This window comes from Monodelphis domestica, chromosome 2 (assembly GCF_027887165.1).
Source record: "Monodelphis domestica isolate mMonDom1 chromosome 2, mMonDom1.pri, whole genome shotgun sequence".
NCBI lineage: Eukaryota > Metazoa > Chordata > Mammalia > Didelphimorphia > Didelphidae > Monodelphis > Monodelphis domestica.
The window spans coordinates 211,868,466-211,889,409 of NC_077228.1; the positions used below are offsets into that span (position 1 = coordinate 211,868,466).

Here is a 20,944-nt window from a genome sequence, read left to right on the forward strand (position 1 = left end):
TAAATCTCTGATTATATGACTTCAAAATGTTAATGTACAAACCTAGCATTTCTGCTAGCGATGATTTGGAGGTCGAGGAGTAGTGATTGGAGACTGATTAAAATGAAACTCTGGAGTGAACAATTACAAATATGATTTCTGAACCTTTAGAAAATTAAGGTAATCAGAAGGAACAAGTATAGGTTTACTAAGAATGTGTAATGCCAAGTTAACCATTCACTTTGAGTTTAGCAAGGCATTTGATATCCATGTGGACAAAATGGAGGAATGTGGAGGGAACCGGTAAGTAAAGGATATTGTTAAATGAGGAGGCAGTGTGATGTAATGGGAAGAACCTTGGATTGGGGAAGGGTGGATATGCTAATCCAGAGCTAAAGCTAGAATTGCTAGACATCTGGACAATAGAATCAAAGGCGGAAGATAGTGTAACAGAAGATAGTGTAATATTGAATTCTTTAATAATAGGGTCAATGTTATTAAGAGAAGAAATGAGGCTGGACCCTAGATTGGAAGAACTGGTTGAAGAGTGAGGTTCAAATTATCTGTTTAGGAGGCATGAGGAAGAGGGGGAAAATGGAAGGTCCATAGAAAAAGGGTCCATGAGAAAAAGGAAATATTAGAACTCAAAATCAAGTTTTGAGTAATGGGGAGATCCATGGTACAATTAGTCCTGTGAATGAATGAGGTAGAGTAAAGACTGTAAAAATTACAATTAGATCTCAAATAATAAAAATATTATAATTTAGGAGATTTATTAAATGATCATTAGAAATCAAGGAATAAAGAGGATACAAAATAAAGACCATGTCCCATGTCTGTTTAGCCATTTCAAAATCTCCACTGTTAAGATTAAAATCGCCAAACTGTGGCAGGTAAAAATTAGTTTCTCTGCTAGAAGTATTATATTTTATGAGGTTTATTAAAGATTAAGAATTTAAGAGAATACAGAATAAGAAAGCACGTCTCTAGTAAGCCCATTCACAACCACTCACATCTTGCCTGCTAGGTAGAGAACCGTGTCTGCTTCAAAGCAGAAGTAGGAAGAGAGATCAGTAGGCTTTTACAGCCAGTTAAATAGAAATTTTGATCTCGCCCAGGTGAAAACCTCAGTGAGATTAGAGGGCATCTCGGGAACTAGAGCAATGACTTCTGGGGATTGAAATCCAGGGTTCAAATCTCCATTTTTATACCACTCACCACCATCACCACCCTTGCTTCACACCAAAGAGAGGACAGGATCCACTATGTCCCCGCCTAATATCTCCTGTCTACAGGAAGTATATAACCACAAGAAGTCAGTGGGCTCCCGGGAAATGTAGTTCTTTTTTAGGGTAACAGATTTTCAATTATACAAGACATAGTGATAGGAGTCAAGGAGACTGATGAACTGGGAAAACAAGGTATATGAATGGGTTCCAAGATATATATTGAGGGGCATCTTGGTGGCTCAGTAGATAGAGAGTAAGGCCTGGAGAAAGAAGGCCATGGGTTCAAATGTGATATATATTTCCTAGCTGTATGACCCTGGGCAAGTCACTTACCCCCCCCCCATTGCCTAACCCTTACCACTCTTCTGCCTAGAAATGAAAACCTGCTAAGACAGAAGGTAAGGTTTTTTAAAAAAAGATATATATGTAGGGCATCCCAAAAGTTTTAGAACAGTTGTAAGCTTTAATAACTTCAGAAGTATAAAGGCCATGCATTCACAAAAGTATATCATTTGAAAGTTTAATTATTTAAATTTCATGTAAATTTACACTATTTTGTGAATTTTGAATTTAAAATGTTAATTTTCACAAGAAAAAAAGATACATATGGAGGAGAAGCTAGATAGCATAGTGGATAGAGTGCCAGGCATTGGGATGTGAGGGCCTGTGTTTAAATCTGCCCTCAGTTGCTTCCTAGGTGTGTGACCTTAGGCAAGTCATTTGACTCCAATTGCCTTCCCATTGCCACTTGCTCTTCTGACTTAAAATTGTTACCAAGATAGAAGGCAAGGGTTTTTAGAAAAACAAAGATGTATATTGAAGTTCTCAAGCATGAAGGGAGGAAATGGAATTGTGAGAAAAACCAAACTCCTTGAAAAAGGAGAAAGGAATGATCTAGAGGCTAATGGATCATAGCAACTAACACTTGGATTGGGTGATGGTGTTGAAGTAAACTATGATCTACAGAGGAATGGGGCAAAGGAAGAATCTAGAACTGCCAGGAGTCTATGCCAGTGCCTTCTCCTGGCCCATTTGGTGTCTCAGCACATGGCAAAAAGTTAGCCCTACAATTTGGAACTATGTCCAAAGGGCGATAAAAGACTGTCTGCCCTTTGATCCAGCCATAGCACTGCTGGGCTTGTACCCCAAAGAGATAATGGACAAAAAGACTTGTACAAAAATATTCATAGCTGCGCTCTTTGTGGTGGCCAAAAATTGGAAAACGAGGGGATGCCCTTCAATTGGGGAATGGCTGAACAAATTGTGGTATATGTTGGTGATGGAATACTATTGTGCTAAAAGGAATAATAAAGTGGAGGAATTCCATGGAGACTGGAACAACCTCCAGGAAGTGATGCAGAGCGAAAGGAGCAGAACCAGGAAAACATTATACACAGAGACTGATACACTGTGGTACAATCGAAGGTGATGGACTTCTCCATTAGTATCAATGCAATTTCCCTGAACAATCTGCAGGGATCTAAAAAAAAAAATACTATCAACAAGCAGAGGATAAACTGTGGGAGTAAAAACACCGCTGAAAAGCAACTGCTTGACTACAGGGTTGGAGGAGATAAGACTGAGGAGAGACTCTAAATGAACACTATAATGCAAACTCCAACAACAGGGAAATGGGTTCGAGTCAAGAACACATGTGATAACCAGTGGAATCATGCGTCGGCTATGGGAGAGGGAAAGGCGGGGGGGGGGGGGGGAAGGGGAGGGGAGGAAAAGAAAACGATCTTTGTTTCCAGTGAATAATGTATGAAAACGACCAAATAAAATAATATTTAAAAAAAAAAAGTTAGCCCTAGAGAAAGTGACCAAAGGTGCAGTGGATTCAAGAGAGCACAAGGAGAGGGGGAAAGTGTCCAGAATCGACAGGAGAAGGAATTAGACTGGAGGTGAGTCATTGAGCTGAATTGAGATAAGAATACAGGAAATACAGGAAATTAAAGCAATATGTTAGTGCATTAGACTTGAAGTCAGGAAGACTTACATGCTAATCCTGCCTCAGATTCAGACTAGTGGAGACAAATAACTTCACCTCTCTTGGCCTCAGTTTCTTTATCTGTAAAATGAAAGAGTTGGACTCAATGGCCTCTAATGTCCCTTCTAGCTCTAAATCTCTGCTCCTATGTTCCTGTGAGACACAGCAGTGGAAAAAGATCCTTGCCTTTGGAGGAAGGACCTAGTGGGACAGGAGGTATAAATTTGCTAACCATGGAAGTAGATAAACACCAGTTGGTCAGAGGCTCCAGGGTTCTGTGATAACACTACTACTATAGTAATAACTCACAATTTAAACAGTGCTTTCAGATTTACAAAACACTTCCTTATAATGGCCCTATGAGGTAGGAAGTACAAATATCATTATTTCCATTTTTATGGAGGCTAAGCTAAGCACTTTACAAATATTATCTCATTTTATGAGAGTCGGTGAATAATTTGAATGAGATGGGGGGGGTTGAGAAAAAAGATAATTAAAGATGAGTCAAAGGGTTTGGGTTTGAATCCTGGCTTTACTCCCTCCTACTTATGTGACCAGGTCATTAACTTCTTTGAGCCTCAGTTTCCATATCTGTAAAATGAATGGACTAGACTAGATCATCTCTGAGGGCCCTTCCAGCTCTTTGCCAATGATTGTGACAAGGAAATCACTTTAAAAGACTGATATATATTAATTTAAGGTCGCCAAGGAATTCAGCTATGTAATTCCTTAATGAAAACTCAAGTCAGCAGTCAACCTTTTATGGAGTTTAATTACAAACAGGAGGAAGAAAGGTATTAGAGAGAGAGAGAGACAGACAGAGACAGAAAGGAATAGGGCTTAAATACCCCCTCTGTTTAGGCTGGGCCAAAAGGCCCAAGCCCTTAGATAGCTGAGGCAAAGAAAAGAGATCAGTCCCCATCACTCACGTGACCAAAATGGAGAAACAGTCTCAGGGGCCTCCACCTCCAGCTTCCTTCAGAGCAAGCTTCTCAGAGCACAACCTCTCAGAGCAAAACCTCTCCAACCCCCCTCCAGTCCTCAGACCCTGCTATCTTTAAGGAAACCATATAAGTTCCCTCCCCTCAGTTCTCACATCTACCAATCACTGTCCATGTCTTCCCTGTGCCAATGGTGGCTCTAGCTTAACCCAGAACCCCCTTTGCACATGTCTATTGAAGGTCATATTCTCAAATAATTAAATTTTGATCTATGCTGCAGCCCTTCCTAAATCCTGTTAGGACTGAGTAGGGTGGAGATTATAAGTTCCAAGACCTGGTTCTGTCATTCCAAGTATCTCTATTGTATCAATTCTAAAATCAATCATGACTCAAAGAACTTCCTGTTCTATGCTTAAGCATAGGTCAAAGCCCTTTCCATTGTTTAGCAAAAGGTTTCTGTCCTAAAGTAGTCTTAAGTAGGGAGGAGAAGGACCTCCCATGCCAAGGGGGTTCACATTCCAATAGACTATCAGTAGGAAATTTTTCAAGTATGAAATTTCCCAATGGTGAAATTTCCAACATTTATAAGTCTAAGAAATTTTAAGGTTTACATGATCCAAGCCATTCATGCCTAATTGACCAGGAAAATGGTAGAGCCTTTGTCAGAGTTGGGAAACAATCCTGGTTTTAGAAACAATTCTGCTTACCTTCCCTGGCCACCATTTTCCAAGTAACTAAAAGTAGCTAGCTTTTCTTCCAAGCTTCCCTGTTGCCAGATTGTTGGTTTTTTCTCCTTCTTTTAAATCTTTACCTTCTGTCTTAGTACCTTAGTATTGATTCTAAGACAGAAAAGCAGCAAGGCTAGGCAATTGGAGTTAAGTGACTTGCCTAGGGTCACATAGCCAGAAAGCATCTGAGACCAGATTTGAAGCCTGGTCCCCTAGAATCTGGGTCTGGACCTCTATCCACTGAGCTACCTAGCTGCCCCTGCCAGGTTGTTGTTTCTTTTGATGGTGGTGTTTTTCTGCATCATCGTAGGTGATGTACCTGCTACAATGTTCAAGTCTAGCCATCATCTTTGAATGGGTGATGGTAGTGAAATCAAAGAGAAGAGACAAGAATTTCCGATGCTCTGAGTGTCTAAAATCTAAGAACCCTTCCACCCCCAGGAGGGAGAGAGGAGCTCCAGAGCCCCAGCTGGAAGGGACCTCACAGCCTGCTCTTCGGTGAGAACTTTCTGAATGTCGGTCCTTGCTTCTCTCTCTCTAGAAACAGATCTGTGAAGGGCAGTATGGCTCAGGCATGTCAGAACTGGAGCAGCAGATCGCCGAGCACAACATCTTGCAGAGGGAGATTGAAGCCTATGGACAGCAGCTTCGATGCTTCAATGGCCCGGTGGGTGAGCCCCTCTTCCCGGAACCCTCCCTCCAACTTTCTAGTTCAGCCCTCAGGGTCTGGCGCCATCTCTTCATGCAACCAGTTATCCATCTGACCTACCAATGATGGAAACCCTGCCTAGATTGAGGAGGGGTCCAGGCTTTCATCTGTCATAGGATGTGACATGTGTCATAGGATATGACAGATGAAAGCCTGGACCCCTCCTCAAAGCCAATCCCTTTGTGCCTATCTCCCTTTACTCAGAGACAACCCAAGGCAGCTTGGTGTAGCAAATGGGGAACAAAGACCATGGGGCCACTGCCCATCTCAGACAAGGATAAGCTGTGTGACCCGGGGCAAGTCACTTAACCTCTTTGGTCTTCGTTTCCTTCATCTGTAAAATGAGGGAGCTAAATTTGACACCTTTAAAGCCCCTTTGGATTCTTACTTTATGGTCCTATGTCCTCTGAGAATCAGGCATCTTTGAGATCTTACATGGCAAAGTTCTAGAAAAATGAGAGGGACAAAACCGTTGTTCAATCATTTCAGTTGTGTCCAACAGACACTTTATGACCCCATTTGGGGTTTTCTCATCAAAGGTACCAGAGTGGTTTGCCATTTCCTTCTCCAATTCTTTTTACAGGAGAAAACTGAGGCAAACAGGGTGAAATGACTTTCCCAAGGCCACACAGCTAGTAGTGTCTGAGGCTGGATTTGAACTCTGGAACATGTCTTCTTGACATATTACCATATAAATAACAGGGGATCCTAGGTTGGGGAATACATACTTCTTAGACAGATCAAGTCACAGAGAATGGGGTTTCTCTGCTGGAACCTCAGCTCCCCCTCCCCACTGCCCCAGGGCTAGCTGCTGAGTCATTTCCTTTGTCTCTTTTCTTCACTCTGCTCATTCAGGATGCTGCAACCATCAAGAACCAATACCGAGACCTCCTGGTGAGCTGGGAACACTATGGAGGGCAGAGCAAGGGCTACTGGGGAAGGAACCACTCTGTGCCTGGTGCTGAAGAGGAGGGGCTGAGCTGGATTGGACAACAGCCAGCTGGCAGTGGGGAGGAGAGGGAAAAGGGCTACCTGGGCTCATGATGGGATTATAGATCAATGGGATAAAAGACCAATGTGGGATAATAGATCGATGTGGGTCCCAAGGCTGATGATGTTTTAAGTGCTTCTGTTTCTCTGCATATGTGTCTTTGGATCTCTATCTTTTGTCTTCCATGGGGATTTCTCTACTCCTGAGTGCAGAAGGCAGCCACATGGCGCGGGCAGAGCCTGGGCAGCCTCTATACCCACCTGCAGAACTGTACCCGGCAGCTCAGTACCTTGGCGGAACAGCAGCACCGCATCCTTCAACAAGACTGGAGTGACAACATGGCTGACCCTGTTGGGGTACGCCAGGAATATGAGGTCAGGCACAAGCATAACTTGCAATCTTTACATTTGAGGATTTTGTTTATTTATTTAAAAAAAAAACTCTTCTTTTCTGTCTTAGAATTAATACTGTATATTGGTTCTAAGGCAGAAGAGAGGTAAGGGCTAGGCAATGAGGGTTAAGGGACTTGCTCAGGATCACACATCCAGGAAGTGTCAAAGACCAGATTTGAACCCAGGACTTTCTGTTTCTCCTCTTGGCAGTTTTTAGATTTTAGGGCCCCAGGAAAGAGCTTCAGTCACTCCACCCTAGTAGTGCCTATGGGTCAGGGACTCCCTTGCTTATCACTGGATCTGGGAAAGCTGGATGATGGGGAACAGAGATAGGTAGAAGAGGCAGAATTCGAGGGCAGTGTTCCAGTCTCCTATCTCAGAGGATTCAGCCCTGACCTCCATGGATGATGCTCCCTTCCCCTTATCTTCCTTCTACCCCTTTCTACCCTCCAGCACTTCAAAAACCAGGAGCTGCTGATCCAGGAGCAGTGCATAAACCAGCTAGAGGATGATGGAGACCGTATGGTGGAGCTCAAGCATCCAGCCGTGGGGCCCATCCAGGTCAGAAGTGCATCCCATTAGACCCCAAGGACAGGCTACGCACCTTCTGTCCTATCTTCATCTCCAAGTTTCAGGATTTGGGTGTAATGTAGAGGAGACTTAAGGTGGCTCCCCAAGGAGGTCTGAGGAGAGCCCCATCTTAGGAGAAGGGGGAGAGCAGCTGAGGGTGGGGATGGATAGATGGATGGATGGATGGATGGATGGATGGATGGATGGATGGATGGATGAATGAGATACAGAAACCAACAGGGAAATCAGGAAATTTAGCAGACATTTAATTAATGCCATTTCCAAGCAAAGTGTTATGTTCAGCCATAGAGGAGACACAAAGAGAAAACTAGGACTCTGATCTTAAGTTTAAAAATCAACCAAATGGCAAACCTTTATTAAGCCCTTACTTTTGTGCATGGCACCATGCTAAGTGTTGGCATACAAAGAGAGGCAAAACAGTCCTTGCCCTCAAGGAACTTAGAGTCTAATGGGAGAAACAACAATCTAGTCTGGGAGAGAAAATGTGAACTCAAATCAGTAGAAAACAAACTGGAAAGAACTGCATTAGTATGGGCTCTTTGCCCAGGGAGCTGGAGTAGAGATGAGAGGGTGATCATCAGGGTATTCTGAAAGGGGGGAGGAATCATAGTTTTCCAGAGCAGTCTCAATGCTCCCTAGAGGTCCTTGGATCAGAATACCTGGTGATTTCCTGAACGAAAGCTTAGGAGAAGGGAGCTACATAGGTGGAGAGTATTACGTGAGCCCCTTAGAAGGGAGAAATTCCTTCAGTTGGGATGAGCATTTGGAGAAGTCTTCATGGTGGTTTCATTTGATCCCACATAGGATCACAGAATTTGAGAGGGAAGGGACCTCCATGGTCCTCTGGTCCAATCCATACTCAAAGGAATGCCAAAAGGTCATCCAACTTCTACTTAAAGGTCTCCAGAGAAGGGAAAGCCCTTGAGGCAGCCCAGCCCATTCCATTTTGGGACAGCTCTGATACTTAGGAAGTTTTTCCTGATGCCAAGCCCAAAGTCTCCCCTTTGGAACTTCTACCCATCTGGACGTTGAAAGATGGAGTAAGATAGCAACAGATGAGGTTGAAGAGCATTCTCAAAACGGGGAACGTCATGAACAAAAATATGTGGGAATGAAAGTGTGAGACGCATCTCAAGAAACCATGAAGAACTCTTACTCTTGGCTAAATGAAGGGGAATGTTATAATACTGGAAGGGTCGGGTTGGAGCTAGATCTTAGAGGACCTTGATGACAGCTGAAGGAATTTGAACAATATTTGCTTAAGTACGTAGAAAGGGCAGATAGTCAGACAAAGGTGGCACAGAAAAAGGGCACAATAAGATCTCAGAGGATTTGTGAACTGGAATGGGGAAAAAAAACTGTATCTTTATTTTCACTAATCTCTAACTAAAATGTGGCATTATTTGGCATCAATTATCTAGACTCACAAGTTTGGTGCTAGCCTGCCAAAGGGGTCCATGGTATCAAAACAAGAAACGGTTAAGAACTTCTACTCTAGAGGGTGGCAGAGGCAGAGAGGGGGTGCAGCCACGGGGATCTGAGGGCTTGGCATGTGTCCCCAGGCTCACCAGGAGGCCCTGAAGACTGAATGGCAGAACTTCCTGAACCTATGTATCTGTCAGGAGAGCCAGCTGCAGTGCGTGGAAGACTACCGCAGGGTAAGAGCCTTGGCTTGGATTTAGGATGGTATTGTTGATAGAACTGGGGGGGCAGATTTAATCATTGGAAAAAAATTAGGAATTTAAAAAAATATCCCACTTTAAATTTAAATTTTATCATTTTTAATAATAAATGTAATTTTATATTTTAAATAAGAATTTATTTAATATATTATATCAGCTATAATATATAAAATAATAAATTATGCATACTATATTTATCTATTGTATAAATGATATATTTATATTTTATAATAAATTTAATTTAACAAAAATAAATTTAAATTTAAATTAAAAAACATTTTAAGAATATTCCATTTTGGAAACAAAATGGAATTATTTAATGTGAACACAAGGACTGTGGAATTTTAAATCATTTGGGTTGTAACTTTTAGAATTTACAAAATTTGCTTTGCGTTTCAGCCCTATTAAGGACCTTTATAAAGTACACGAGGAATAAAGACAAAAATGGAAATTCTCCAAAAAAATAATAATTTTGTAACTTGTAAATTTTATAAATTGTAAAATAATAAAATTGTAACTTTTAGATTTACAAATCAAAAATTAGATCATATGAAGTAAAAATAAAATCACAGTTAAGGAGACATCATCTGACTAGGGCCTCAGTTACTTCAGTTTTGTTTGCTACTCTCTTGTTTGAAAGTGGCAGAAATCACAAGAAAACAAGATGGGAGTCATTAATTTTTTTTAACACCCTAACCTTCCATCTTAGAATCAATTCTATGTATTAGTAAGGTCCTGGCAATGAGAGTTAAGTGACTTGCCCAGGGTGACCCAGTTAGAAAGGGTTCAAGACCAGATTGGAACCCAGGACCTCCCGCCTCCAGGTCTAACTCTATCTACTGAGCCACCTAGCTGCCCCCTTCATTAATTTTTTTTTTAAACCCTTACCTTCTGTCTTGTGAATCAAAACTATGTTTTGGATCCAAGGCAGAAGAGCAGTAAGAGCTAGGCAACAGGGGTTAAGTGACTTGCCCAGGATCACACAGCTAGGAAGTGCCTGAGGTCATATTTGAACTCATCCCCAGAGGAATAACCCTGGGAGAAGGCCACAAGATCCTCAGTCATTGGGCAGAGTCAGCAGATTTCATTCATTAACTGGAATCATAGAAAGTTGCATCTGTGATCTTAGAGGTCATAAAGATGGGAGGAGAATTTAAAATTTTTTAACTATTAAAAGCCTACTTTGTGGGGGCATTTGGTGGCAGAGTCAGGAGATCCTGGGTTCAAAACTGCCCTCATACACTTCCTAGCTGTGTGACCCTGGACAAATCATTTAACCCCCATTTCCTAGACCTTACCACTCCTCTGCCTTAGAATCTTTACCCAATATTGATTCTAAGATGGAAGTTTTTGTTGTTTTTGTTTTTGTTTTTGTGCTAAGTGCTTGGCAAACCTTGTCACATTTGATCCTCACAACAACCATGGGATGTAGGTACTGTTAAGATCCCCATTTTACAGTTGAGGAAACTGAGGCAAACAAAAGTTAAGTGACTCAGTGTGTCTGAGGTTGTATTTGAATTCAGATCTGATACGTTGCCTGGTGCCTTATCCATCACATCATCTAGCTGCTTCTCATGGCCTGTCGCCCATCCTCTCATGGTGCAAAATTATTATTTTTTTGGAGAATTTCCATTTTTGTCTTTATTCCTCGTGCACTTTATAAAGGTCCTTAATAGGGCTGAAATGCAAAGCAAATTTTGGTTGACCTTCTGTTCTTCAGAAAGTTTAATTAAATGGAACATATTTTCTAAGGGTTCCTGTGAATTGAGGTTTGGGGCATATTTTTCTAGGAAATGAAGAGAAAAAACCTTCTGGGTGGGGGTACTAAATGTCCGTCGTTCCAGCTCCAGAGAGGTTAGAGTCCTTTGTGGGTGGTGTTTGGCGGGACCCGAAGACCCTGGGCGCTGACAGCGTTCTGGACACCCTTCAGTTTCAGGATGACTTGGATGCTGTCAGCCAGACTCTGAAGAAACTGAGCTCCAGCTTGGACACTAAGTACCGCCACCCTGCCCAGGGAGATCCCCCTGGGGCACTGTCAGACCTGCTCCGGCAGCTGGAGGTAAGCTGGCTCCCGCCACACTCCCCAGGACCCCACAGACAGAAATCCTCCCCGTCCTCACCCCAGATACCGACTCCCCAGGGCTCACCCAGCCAGAGGGTGCCCGAGAGGACGGGGTCCCTGGAGAAACTCTCCAAAAGAAAGCTGACACCCAGAGAGGGGAAGGGACTCACCAAGGGCAGAACTGGCTAGCCCTCATATAGAGCAAATGAAACCACCCATGTTTGTCGTTGTTCAGTCATTTCAGTTGTATCCGACTCTTTGTGTGGGATTTTCTTGGCAAAGATACCAGAGTGAAAAAAAATTAAATTAAATTCAAATGAACAAATTAAAAAAAAAGATACTAGAGTGGTTTGCCATTTCCTTCTCCAACTCATTTTACAGATGAGGAAACTGAGGTAAACAGTGAACTCCGGAGTCTAAACCCAGCACTCTATCCATTGTGCTTACTTAGGTGCCCATATATATGCAATATGAAAGAGATATTATTATATGTGTGTATACATATTTATATTTTATAGGTATATATATATTTGTTTATATGTACATTTATATATTTTATATGTGTGTATATGTATATATTTATGTGTGTTTATACATGCATGTATTTATGCTATACATTTATACATATACAAATATAAAATGGGTGTATTATCCAGGTACTTGTACACTATTTTTTTTGTACTGCTGGTCCTGTGCCAGAAAACATTTTCTTCTATTGTTACTTGGTTTTTAAACTTTGTTTAGCCACTTATTTTTTTTAAATCTCCTTATGGCACAATTTTCCTCAAATCCATTCCAAGTTGTATATCTGTTTTCCAATAAAAAAATAATTACAATTAAAAAAATATATTTATATATTTATACATGTATAAATTTGTATTTTAAATATGTATATATGTTTGCATGTATATATTTATATTCATATAAGTATGTGTATAAATTTAATGTGCATGTATATATTTTCTATATTTACATTTATGTATTTCTATTTATATGTTCATATTTATATAAGTATATATAGATATTTATATATTTAAATATATTCATATTTATGCATTTCTATCTGGGTTTTTGGTCACAAAAAGATCTGAATTGAAAAGGAAAAAGTAGGGAGCTACTAAAGTTTGTTATTTATTTATTTGGGTGGAAGCTAAATATAACGGTGGCTAAAGTGCTGGACTTGGAATCAGGAAGACCCAAGTTCAAATCCAGCTTCAGACACTTCCTAGCTGTGTGACCCTGGACACTGAACCTCTGTTTACCTTAGCCCCTTGGAGAAGGAAATGGCAAACCACTCCAGCATCTGTGCCAAAAAAAAAAAAATCCTGGATCTACCATGAGATAATGGAAAATAGACCCAACTGAACAACCAAGTTTCTTAGGGGGAAGAAGGAGAGGGACCCAGTCACATCTGAGTTTGGGCAGGTGTCTAGAGGACGAATGAGAGCGGGAGGCTGATGCCTCTGGAGGATCCAGCCAGGAGGTAGTTTGTGATATGGGACCAGAGCTCAGCAGAGAAGCTTAGCAGTGGTACCCGAACCCCAACAGGAGCCAAGGAGGGCATTAAACGAGAGATGGTAGAGATGTCTTGGGGAGGACCCAGGGGGATGGAGGGGATGATTCAGCAAAGAAAATGGGGAAAGAAGGCTCTGTCCTGGGAATAGCTCTTGACCTGTGGACCTTCTTGGGGGGAGTTGGGGGAGAGTTCCTAGAATTTTCAAATGGCAAGGTTTCTGCTCCAAGGCTTCCTTGGGCTGGTCCTGACAGCTTCAGCTTTCCCTTTCTTTCCTGTCTCTTCTCTCTGCTCCCACAGTTGGATGAAAAGCAGCTGAATATGTCAGAAAAGACCATCCAGAACCTCAAGAAACAAGGCCAGAATATCGCCCCCCTCCCTCTCCGAAGGACCCACCCTGGGAAGCCCCTCCAGGTGGACAGCATCTGCGACTGGGACTCCGGCGACGTAAGGGCAACGCTGCTGGCATGCCCAGCTCTAGCCTCTTTCCGTAGCCAGTCAGTAAAATTGATTAAGCTCTTGCGTTGTGCCAGGCACTGTGGGAAATGCTAGGAAAGCAAAGGATAGTCCCTGCTCTCAAGACACTATTGGGGAGAGAGCAGGCAAAGAAATGGGCACAAATCATTTATATACAGAATAAATAGAAGAACAGAGGAAAGGTACTAGAATTAAGAGGGATTGAGAAGGGGCATCTAGGTGGCCAGAGAGCCAGCCAGGCCTGGAGTTTGGAGGTCCTGGGTTCTGGAGGTTCTGGGTCTGGACTGAGATATTTCCTAGCTGTGGGACTCTGGGTAAGTCACTTAACCCCAATGGCCTAGCCCTTACTTACTTCTACCTTGGAATAGATACTCAGTATCTATTTTAAGACAGAAAATAAGTTTTTTTGTTTTGGTTTTTAAGAGGAATTGAGACAGGCTTCCTATATATGGCCCAAGAGTGCTTGGGACCCTGATCACCTCCAGAGAGCAGGGTCCCCAGGAGCCCTGTGCCCCCACGAGGAGCTGGCCCCATGCCAAGCCCCTTGGGCCCTTCTCATCTTGTGGCTTAGCCCCCCAGCACAGATGCTCTCGAAGCCCTGGGGGTTTTGGGGGGGCCTTAGCCTAGTACATGAATGCTTGTCAGAACAGATCCATGGCAGCCTCTGTCGGGGATGGCTTCACTCCTCCCAGGAAATCTCTGGGTCCCTTAGCATGGTACAACACACAGCCTCAGGCAGTCAGTCAAAAATATTTATTAAACCCTCACTCTGTGCTAAGTGCTGATAATACAAAGACAGGCAAAAACACGGTCCCAGCATTCAAGCTTCTCACAGCCTAATGGGAGAGACAACACACGAATGGCAAGGTATATACAAATTATACTCAAAGGGGAGGAAAAATGATTGCAGGGATAGCGTTATGATTCCTGCAGAAAGTCGATTGGAGCCGAGACTCAAAGGGAGCCAGTTGTGAGAATTTATTTTTTTATATACTATTTTAATTCCTATATATTAGGGAGAATTTGCTGTGTATTCCAGTGTCTGGGATCTGGGCCAGAGATATCATCCAGTCTGATGCTTTTTTCATTTTCTTTGTCCTTGGGAGTCCCAAAGAATTCTTCCTTTCAAATTGAATTTTTAAACTTAATTAATTTTTAAAAACCAATTACATATAATAACAAATTTCTACGTAAGTGTTCCTATTATATGATCAAACATCTCCCTCTCTCCATTCCTTCCCCCTCCCCGTGTTGGCAGGTGATTTGATCTGGGTTGAACTGAATTTTTTATTTCTTTTTATTTGAAAATTTTTATTTAATTAATTTAGAATATTTTTCCATGGTTACATGATTCATGTTCTTTCCTTCCCCTCCTCCCAACCCCCTCCTGTAGCCAATGAGCAATTCCACTGGGTTTTACATGTGTCATTGTTCAAGACCTATTTCCATATCATTGATATTTGCACCAGGGTGATCGTTTAGAGTCTACATCCCCAATCATATCCCCATCTGCCCTTGTGATTAGGCAGTTGTTTTTCTTCTGTGTTTCTACTCCCACAAACTGAATTTTTTAACAGAATGATTGAAGGGGAACAAGGGTTCTTTTCCTGTGTATATGTTCCCAAAGCTATAGGCATGGGGAGGGAGGGATAGGTTGATGGACCAATGCTTAATGAGTCATCACCAGTTAAAGATGTCTTGGGATGGTCAAGAGAAAGGCTGAATAAGGAGCTCTTAAAAATCTATTTATTAAGTGGCCTGACTCAGCTTGGGTTGTCCCCAATCCTAAGAGAGCCATGGAGACCTTTATCACTTTATTGGGTATGAGGGTGGCCTAACCAATAAAATTGATATAATCAATAAACATATTCTTACCCCAAAATCAGTCTTCCAAGATAATTTTTTAAATTTTATTTTTATCATCATGCAAAATGGATTTCCATACTGGTCACTGTCTTGAGGTCATTTTAATCATAGCCTAGGCGAACTAAGAGGAAGAAGGGCACTCCAGCTGTGGGGCATAGCCAGTTCAAAGGCATGGAGAATGATGGCGATGGAATACTATTGTGCTATAAGGAATGATGAACAGGATGATTTCAGAAAGAGCTGGAAAGACCTTCATGGACGGATGCAGAGTGAAATAAGCAGAACCAGAACACTGTACACAGTAACAGCAATACTGTGGAATGATCCACTGTGATAGACTTGGCTATTATTGGCAATACAATGATCCAAGACAATTCTGAGGGACTTAGGACAAAAAATGCTATCCACCTCCAGAGAAAGAACTGTGGGAGTTGGATGCAGATGGAAGCACATGATTTTTCAGCTGTTGATTTGGGTTTATATTTTGAAGTTTGGGTTTTATAAGATTATTCACTTACAAAAAATGAACAATATGAAAATATATTTTGCATGGTAATACATGTATAGCCCAGATCGAAGACCTACCAGCACTGGGATGGGTAAGGGAAGAGAGGAAGGGAAATAACTTTGATCATATAACTTGGGAAAATTTGTGTGGAAATTTATTACATGTAATTGGTTAAAATACATATTATATATATATATATGATATAGGAGTTTCAATTTTCATCTTGGAAGAATGAGCTACTGGAATATCTTGAGCTGTTGTGTATAAAGTACTTAGAAAACCTTAAAATTTTTTAAATTAATAAACAAAACCTCTCCCCACCCCATTTAGGTGCAGCTATTTAGGGGAGAGAAGTACACACTGAAGGATAACAGCGACCCCCACACCTGGGTGGTAGAGGACCATTGTGGGGAGTCCAAGAGAGCTCCAGCTGCCTGCTTCTACATCCCCCCGCCTGACCTGGATGGCGTGGCTAAGGCTGGAAGGTATGGGGGTGGTCCCAAACAGTAGCTTTAGGGGACCTATAGATCCTAATCTCCCTGAGCCCTCCTTTGCCCCTGGGTCTTGCAGCCTCACCTCAAGCTGTTCCCCAGCCTCTTCCCTGTGGCCAGTTAGGTGGATGCACCACGTTCCAGACCCACAAAACTAGGCTCAAGCCCAGAATTCCTTGGATCTCTGAAGGCTCATGAATCCCAGCGTATTCCCCTTGTTCTGTTCATCTTCCTCTGGGTTGGCCTGGTCAGGATATCATTTTATGATCACTGGGGAGTGGGAGGGGGAACCCTAAGAAGGAAGAAGAGGAGAAAGGGTAGGAAAAAGGGTAATTATCTTCTTATCTACTTTCCCATTCCAGGTTAGAGTTCGAGGTGCAGGCACTGAAACAGAAATGTAAGGACCTCCAGCATCGTCTGACGGCCAATGCCCAGGAGCTAGTGCGGCCCAGCCAGCAGGGTATAGGGGTACAGGGGAGGGGGTGCTATCTAAAGAATATGGGAGAAGGGGTGGCTGGATTGCTAAGTGGGTAGAGCAACAAGCCTGATACTCCATATATACATATATTTCCATATGTCCGATAGAAAAGAAAAAGAGGGTTGCACATGAAACTGAAGATCTCTAAATAAGTACAACTTGATTTTTTTAAGTCTCTAGAGGGAATATGGAAATAGTTCTTGATCAATGATACATGTAAAACCCAGTGGAATTGTGTATCAGCTTTGGGGGGAGGGGAGGGAAAGAACATGAATCGTAACAATGGAAAAATATTTAAATTAATTAATTAAAATTTTTCAATTAAAAAAATAAAAATAAATAACTTTAGCAGAAAAAAGTCTTTATGGGGGCAGCTAAATGGCACAGTGACTAGAAAGCCAGGCCTGGAATCAGGAAGACCTGAGTTCAAATCTGGCATCATACACTTCCTAGCTGCATGACCCTAGGCAAGTCACTTAATTGCCTAGCCTTCCCACTCTTCAGTCTTAGAGTTTTTACAAAGACAGAAAGTAAAGGGTTTTTTAAAAGTCTATTTTAAGTTCAATTATAGCTTTCAAAGCTGTCCTACTTGGCCTTTCTTTTTTTCCCTGAATTAAAACCAAAAGTCTTCAATGACCTTCCTTTCTTTTCCTTTTCTTTCTTTTGCTATCCCATTCCTATTTCCCCTCACCATCCCATCCCCATCCCATTAGGAAAAAAAAAATCAAAAACAAAACTTTAGAAACAAGTATGTGTAGCCAGGCAAAACAATTTCCACAGTGGCCATGTCTGGAAATCACACCAAGGCTACAGTTAACTAGGTGGCCCAGGGAAAAGATTGCCCAGACCTAGCATCAGGAGAACCTGGGTTCAAATCTGCCCTCAGATACTTCCTAGCTGGGAAGTTGCATAACCTCAATTACCTAGCCTCTGCTCCTCTGTCCTAGAGTTGTTTCTAGGACAGAAAGTAGGGGCTTTAAAGAAAGAGGGAGGGAGGGAGAGAGAGAGAGAGAGAGAGAGAGAGAGAGAGAGAGAGAGAGAGAGAGAGAGAGGGAGAAAGAGAGAGAGAGAGAGGGAGAGAGGAAGGAAGGAAGGAAGGAAGGAAGGAAGGAAGGAAGGAAGGAAGGAAGGAAGGAAGGAAGGAAGGAAGGAAGGAAGGAAGCAAGCAAGCAAGCAAGGAAGGAAGGAAGCAAGGAAGGAAGGAAGGAAGGAAGCAAGGAAGGAAGGAAGGAAGGAAGGAAGGAAGGAAGGAAGGAAGGAACTTCCAGCAGGAATTCTTCCTGCATTCACTTGATTCCCCCTTTTCTCCTCTCTATGGTCTGATGCACAGTAGGGTGGTTCATGTATGTAGGAATGTGTCACTTGAGACTGTTGAGACTGTTCTCATTGATCATTTCCAGGCTTTACTCCATCACGTATAAGGTTCTTTCTGCTCACACCTCTGCCCATAGAGATGACTGTCCCTTGAGAAAGGGTCAGGAGGGGAAAGGGGGCAATAGGGAGAAGCTGGCCTTGGGAATTGGGCTTTTGTTCACCCAGCCTCCTCTGTTCTGCCCCCCTCCATCAGGCTCCTCAAATGCTGCAGCAGCCAACCCCCAGGCCAAGAAGCTGCTGACCAGGCTGACTCAGCTGAATAGTGACCTGAACCAGATAGAACGGGAGATTCTGGACTGGGTCCGGGCACCCCTGAACCGCAATGCCCCCCTGGATGATCTCAAAACCCGTATCTGGAGCCAGGAGGTGGGTGAAGCTATGGGAGTCCTATCCTGGAGGGACTGGATGATGGAAATCCCATTCCACCAATATTTCCTGAATGCTTCTAGATGAAAGGCTTAATTCCTTGAGGAGGGGGCATAAATAAGGCATCATCCTTCCTCCTTATGGAGCTTATGTCTAGTAGAAGAGACAACATACATACCAACAATATTAAGAGGCAGAAGGTACCATAAATGAAATACAAAGAAAGTTTGTGAGGCAAATCAAGGGAGATATCATACCTGATTGGGGGGAGTCAGGGAAGGTTTCATGGAGTTGGTGGCATTTGATCCAGGCCTTGAAAAATGAGATTTCCCATGGGAAGACATTGGGGAGAGAGATTTTAGGCCAACGAATGGCATGGGCAAAGTCTCATACAGAAATGAGAAAATATAAAGCAAGTTCATGATGAGCAGAAAAAACAATCGATCCATTTGGTGGGAATGTGGAACATCTAAAGGAAGATGTCAGCAAAGGTTTTTCGAGGCTTTGAATGTCAGGCTAAAGAATTTGGAAATAGTGGCTGAGGAATATTATTCAGTCAGTGCTTTATAGGATGGAATGGAGTGGAGGAGACATAAGAGGTGTCTGAGCTACAGTGGTGACAGAGGAAAAGAAACGGGGGAGCCACTGCCAGAAACATCTTAGTGGTGGAATCACTGGCATGATTTAGTGCCTTTTTGGAGCTAAGGAGAGAGGGAGGAATTGAATCAGTCAACCAGATTTCAGGTCAGTGTGACTAGATGCTGTTAACAGAAATAGGAAAGTATAGAAGAATTGGCTTGATGAGAAGTTTTGTCTTAGGAAAGTGCCAAAGCAGGGATTTTTTAAAAAATCTTTACTTTTAGTCTTAGAATCAATACTGTGTATTGGTTTCAAGGCAGAAGAGTAGCAAGGGCCAGACAGTGGGGGTTAAATGACTTACTCAGGGTCATATAACTTAGAAGTGTCTAAGGTCAGATTTGAACCCAAGACCTTCCATTTCTAGGCCTGGTTCTCAAAACACTGAGCCAACCAGGTGCCACACACATAGGGATTCTGAACCTTTTTTGTATCATGGACTCAAGTTTGTGCTGAAGTCAGCTTAAGCTGGCTGGAAAAAAAGCCATTTGTTAAATTTTCAGGATGGGCATTTGCTTCTACTTTAGAAGTCAGTAAATGCTAGGTGGTAGCATGGTGGATGGAGGACCAGGCTTGGAGTCAGGAGGACCTAGGTTCAAATCTGGCCTCAGCCACTTCCTATCTGTGTGACTCTGGGAAAGTCACTTAACCCTGTTTGCCCAGCCCTTACCACTCTTCTGTTTTAAAGCTATTACTAAGAACTGAACCACTGTGGGATGATCAAATGTAAAAGACTTTGCTGCTAATAGCAATGCAATGATCCAGGACAATTCTGAGACTTATGAGAAAGAAAACTATTCACATCGAGGGAAAGAACTGTGGGAGCAGAGATGCAGAAGGAAACATTTGATTTATCACTTATATGTATGGGTATATGATTTGGGGTTTTGGTTTTAAAAGATTACTCTATTACAAAAATGAACAATATGGAAATAGGTATCGAGTAATAAATACATGTATAACCCAGTGCAATTGCTTCTCAGCTCCCAGAGGAGGGAGAGAAGAGGGGATAGAGAGAACATGAATCATGGAACCATGTAAAAATATTTAAAAATTAATTTTTTTAAAGAGTTGTTACTGGGGGCAGCTGGGTAGCTCAGTGGATTGAGAGCTAGCCCTAGAGACGGGAGGTCCTAGGTTCAAATCTGGCCTCAGACACTTCCCAACTGTGTGACCCTGGGCAAGTCACTTGACCCCCATTGCCTAGCCCTTACCACTCTTCTGCCTTGGAGCCAATACACAGTATTGACTCCAAGACTGAAGGTAAGGGTTTAAAAAAAGAAAAAAGAGTTGTTACTAATATAGAAAGTAAGGGTGAACAAAAGAAGAAAGGAAGACATCACTAAATGCTACAAATCAGGACTTGATTCTCGTTCTGTTGATTGTCTAGACAAAGTATTGGAGAAAATAATTGAAATGCAGAGTATTTGTGAATTATAATTATGTCATCACATACTTAAAAGTATGTCATGTTTTTGGAGAACTCATTTTTAAACATTTACCAGCACCCCTGCATTTCTGAGGATAACATTTAAAATGTATAAAATCCATGGGTTGGCAAAGGAAGCCAAAGGTTAGTGAAAATAATGGGGGAATTTTTTTCTTTTGCAAGTCCACAGACACCCTAAAATATTAGCTCCAGGTGAAGAGCTCTTATGCTGGAGGGATGTGGAGATGGCGGTAAAAAGTGGGATTGGAGCTTGGAAGGAAGGCTGAAGTTCTAAAATCCTTTGGCAAGAGGTGGGACTGTTTGTATCAAGTGTTAGTTGAAGGCAGACAAAAAGATGAGAGCACTGTGAGGGCAGAGCCTCCATTTAGGGGGTATGAATACATGTAGGGGCAGGAGGAGGGAGCGTCAATGTGCCTGTCAGAGAGGTAGGAGAACCAGAAGAGTGATGTATCATGCGGTGCCATAACTATGAATTTTGACACCAAAGGTAA

The 20,944-nt window shown here is 42.3% G+C and overlaps 1 protein-coding gene across 1 annotated transcript in view; it reads left to right on the forward strand.

Annotated features, from left to right (window-relative positions):
* Positions 1 to 20,944, forward strand: part of EVPL (envoplakin) — a 45,369-nt gene that overhangs the window by 12,492 nt on the left and 11,933 nt on the right. Inside the window, exons 5-14 of the mRNA XM_056817107.1 lie at positions 5,409 to 5,534; positions 6,432 to 6,470; positions 6,780 to 6,941; positions 7,413 to 7,520; positions 9,113 to 9,208; positions 11,163 to 11,291; positions 13,108 to 13,254; positions 15,989 to 16,143; positions 16,512 to 16,609; positions 18,195 to 18,367. Of these exons, the coding sequence (XP_056673085.1) occupies positions 5,409 to 5,534; positions 6,432 to 6,470; positions 6,780 to 6,941; positions 7,413 to 7,520; positions 9,113 to 9,208; positions 11,163 to 11,291; positions 13,108 to 13,254; positions 15,989 to 16,143; positions 16,512 to 16,609; positions 18,195 to 18,367 (1,233 nt within the window). The remainder of the gene's footprint in view (positions 1 to 5,408; positions 5,535 to 6,431; positions 6,471 to 6,779; positions 6,942 to 7,412; positions 7,521 to 9,112; positions 9,209 to 11,162; positions 11,292 to 13,107; positions 13,255 to 15,988; positions 16,144 to 16,511; positions 16,610 to 18,194; positions 18,368 to 20,944) is intronic.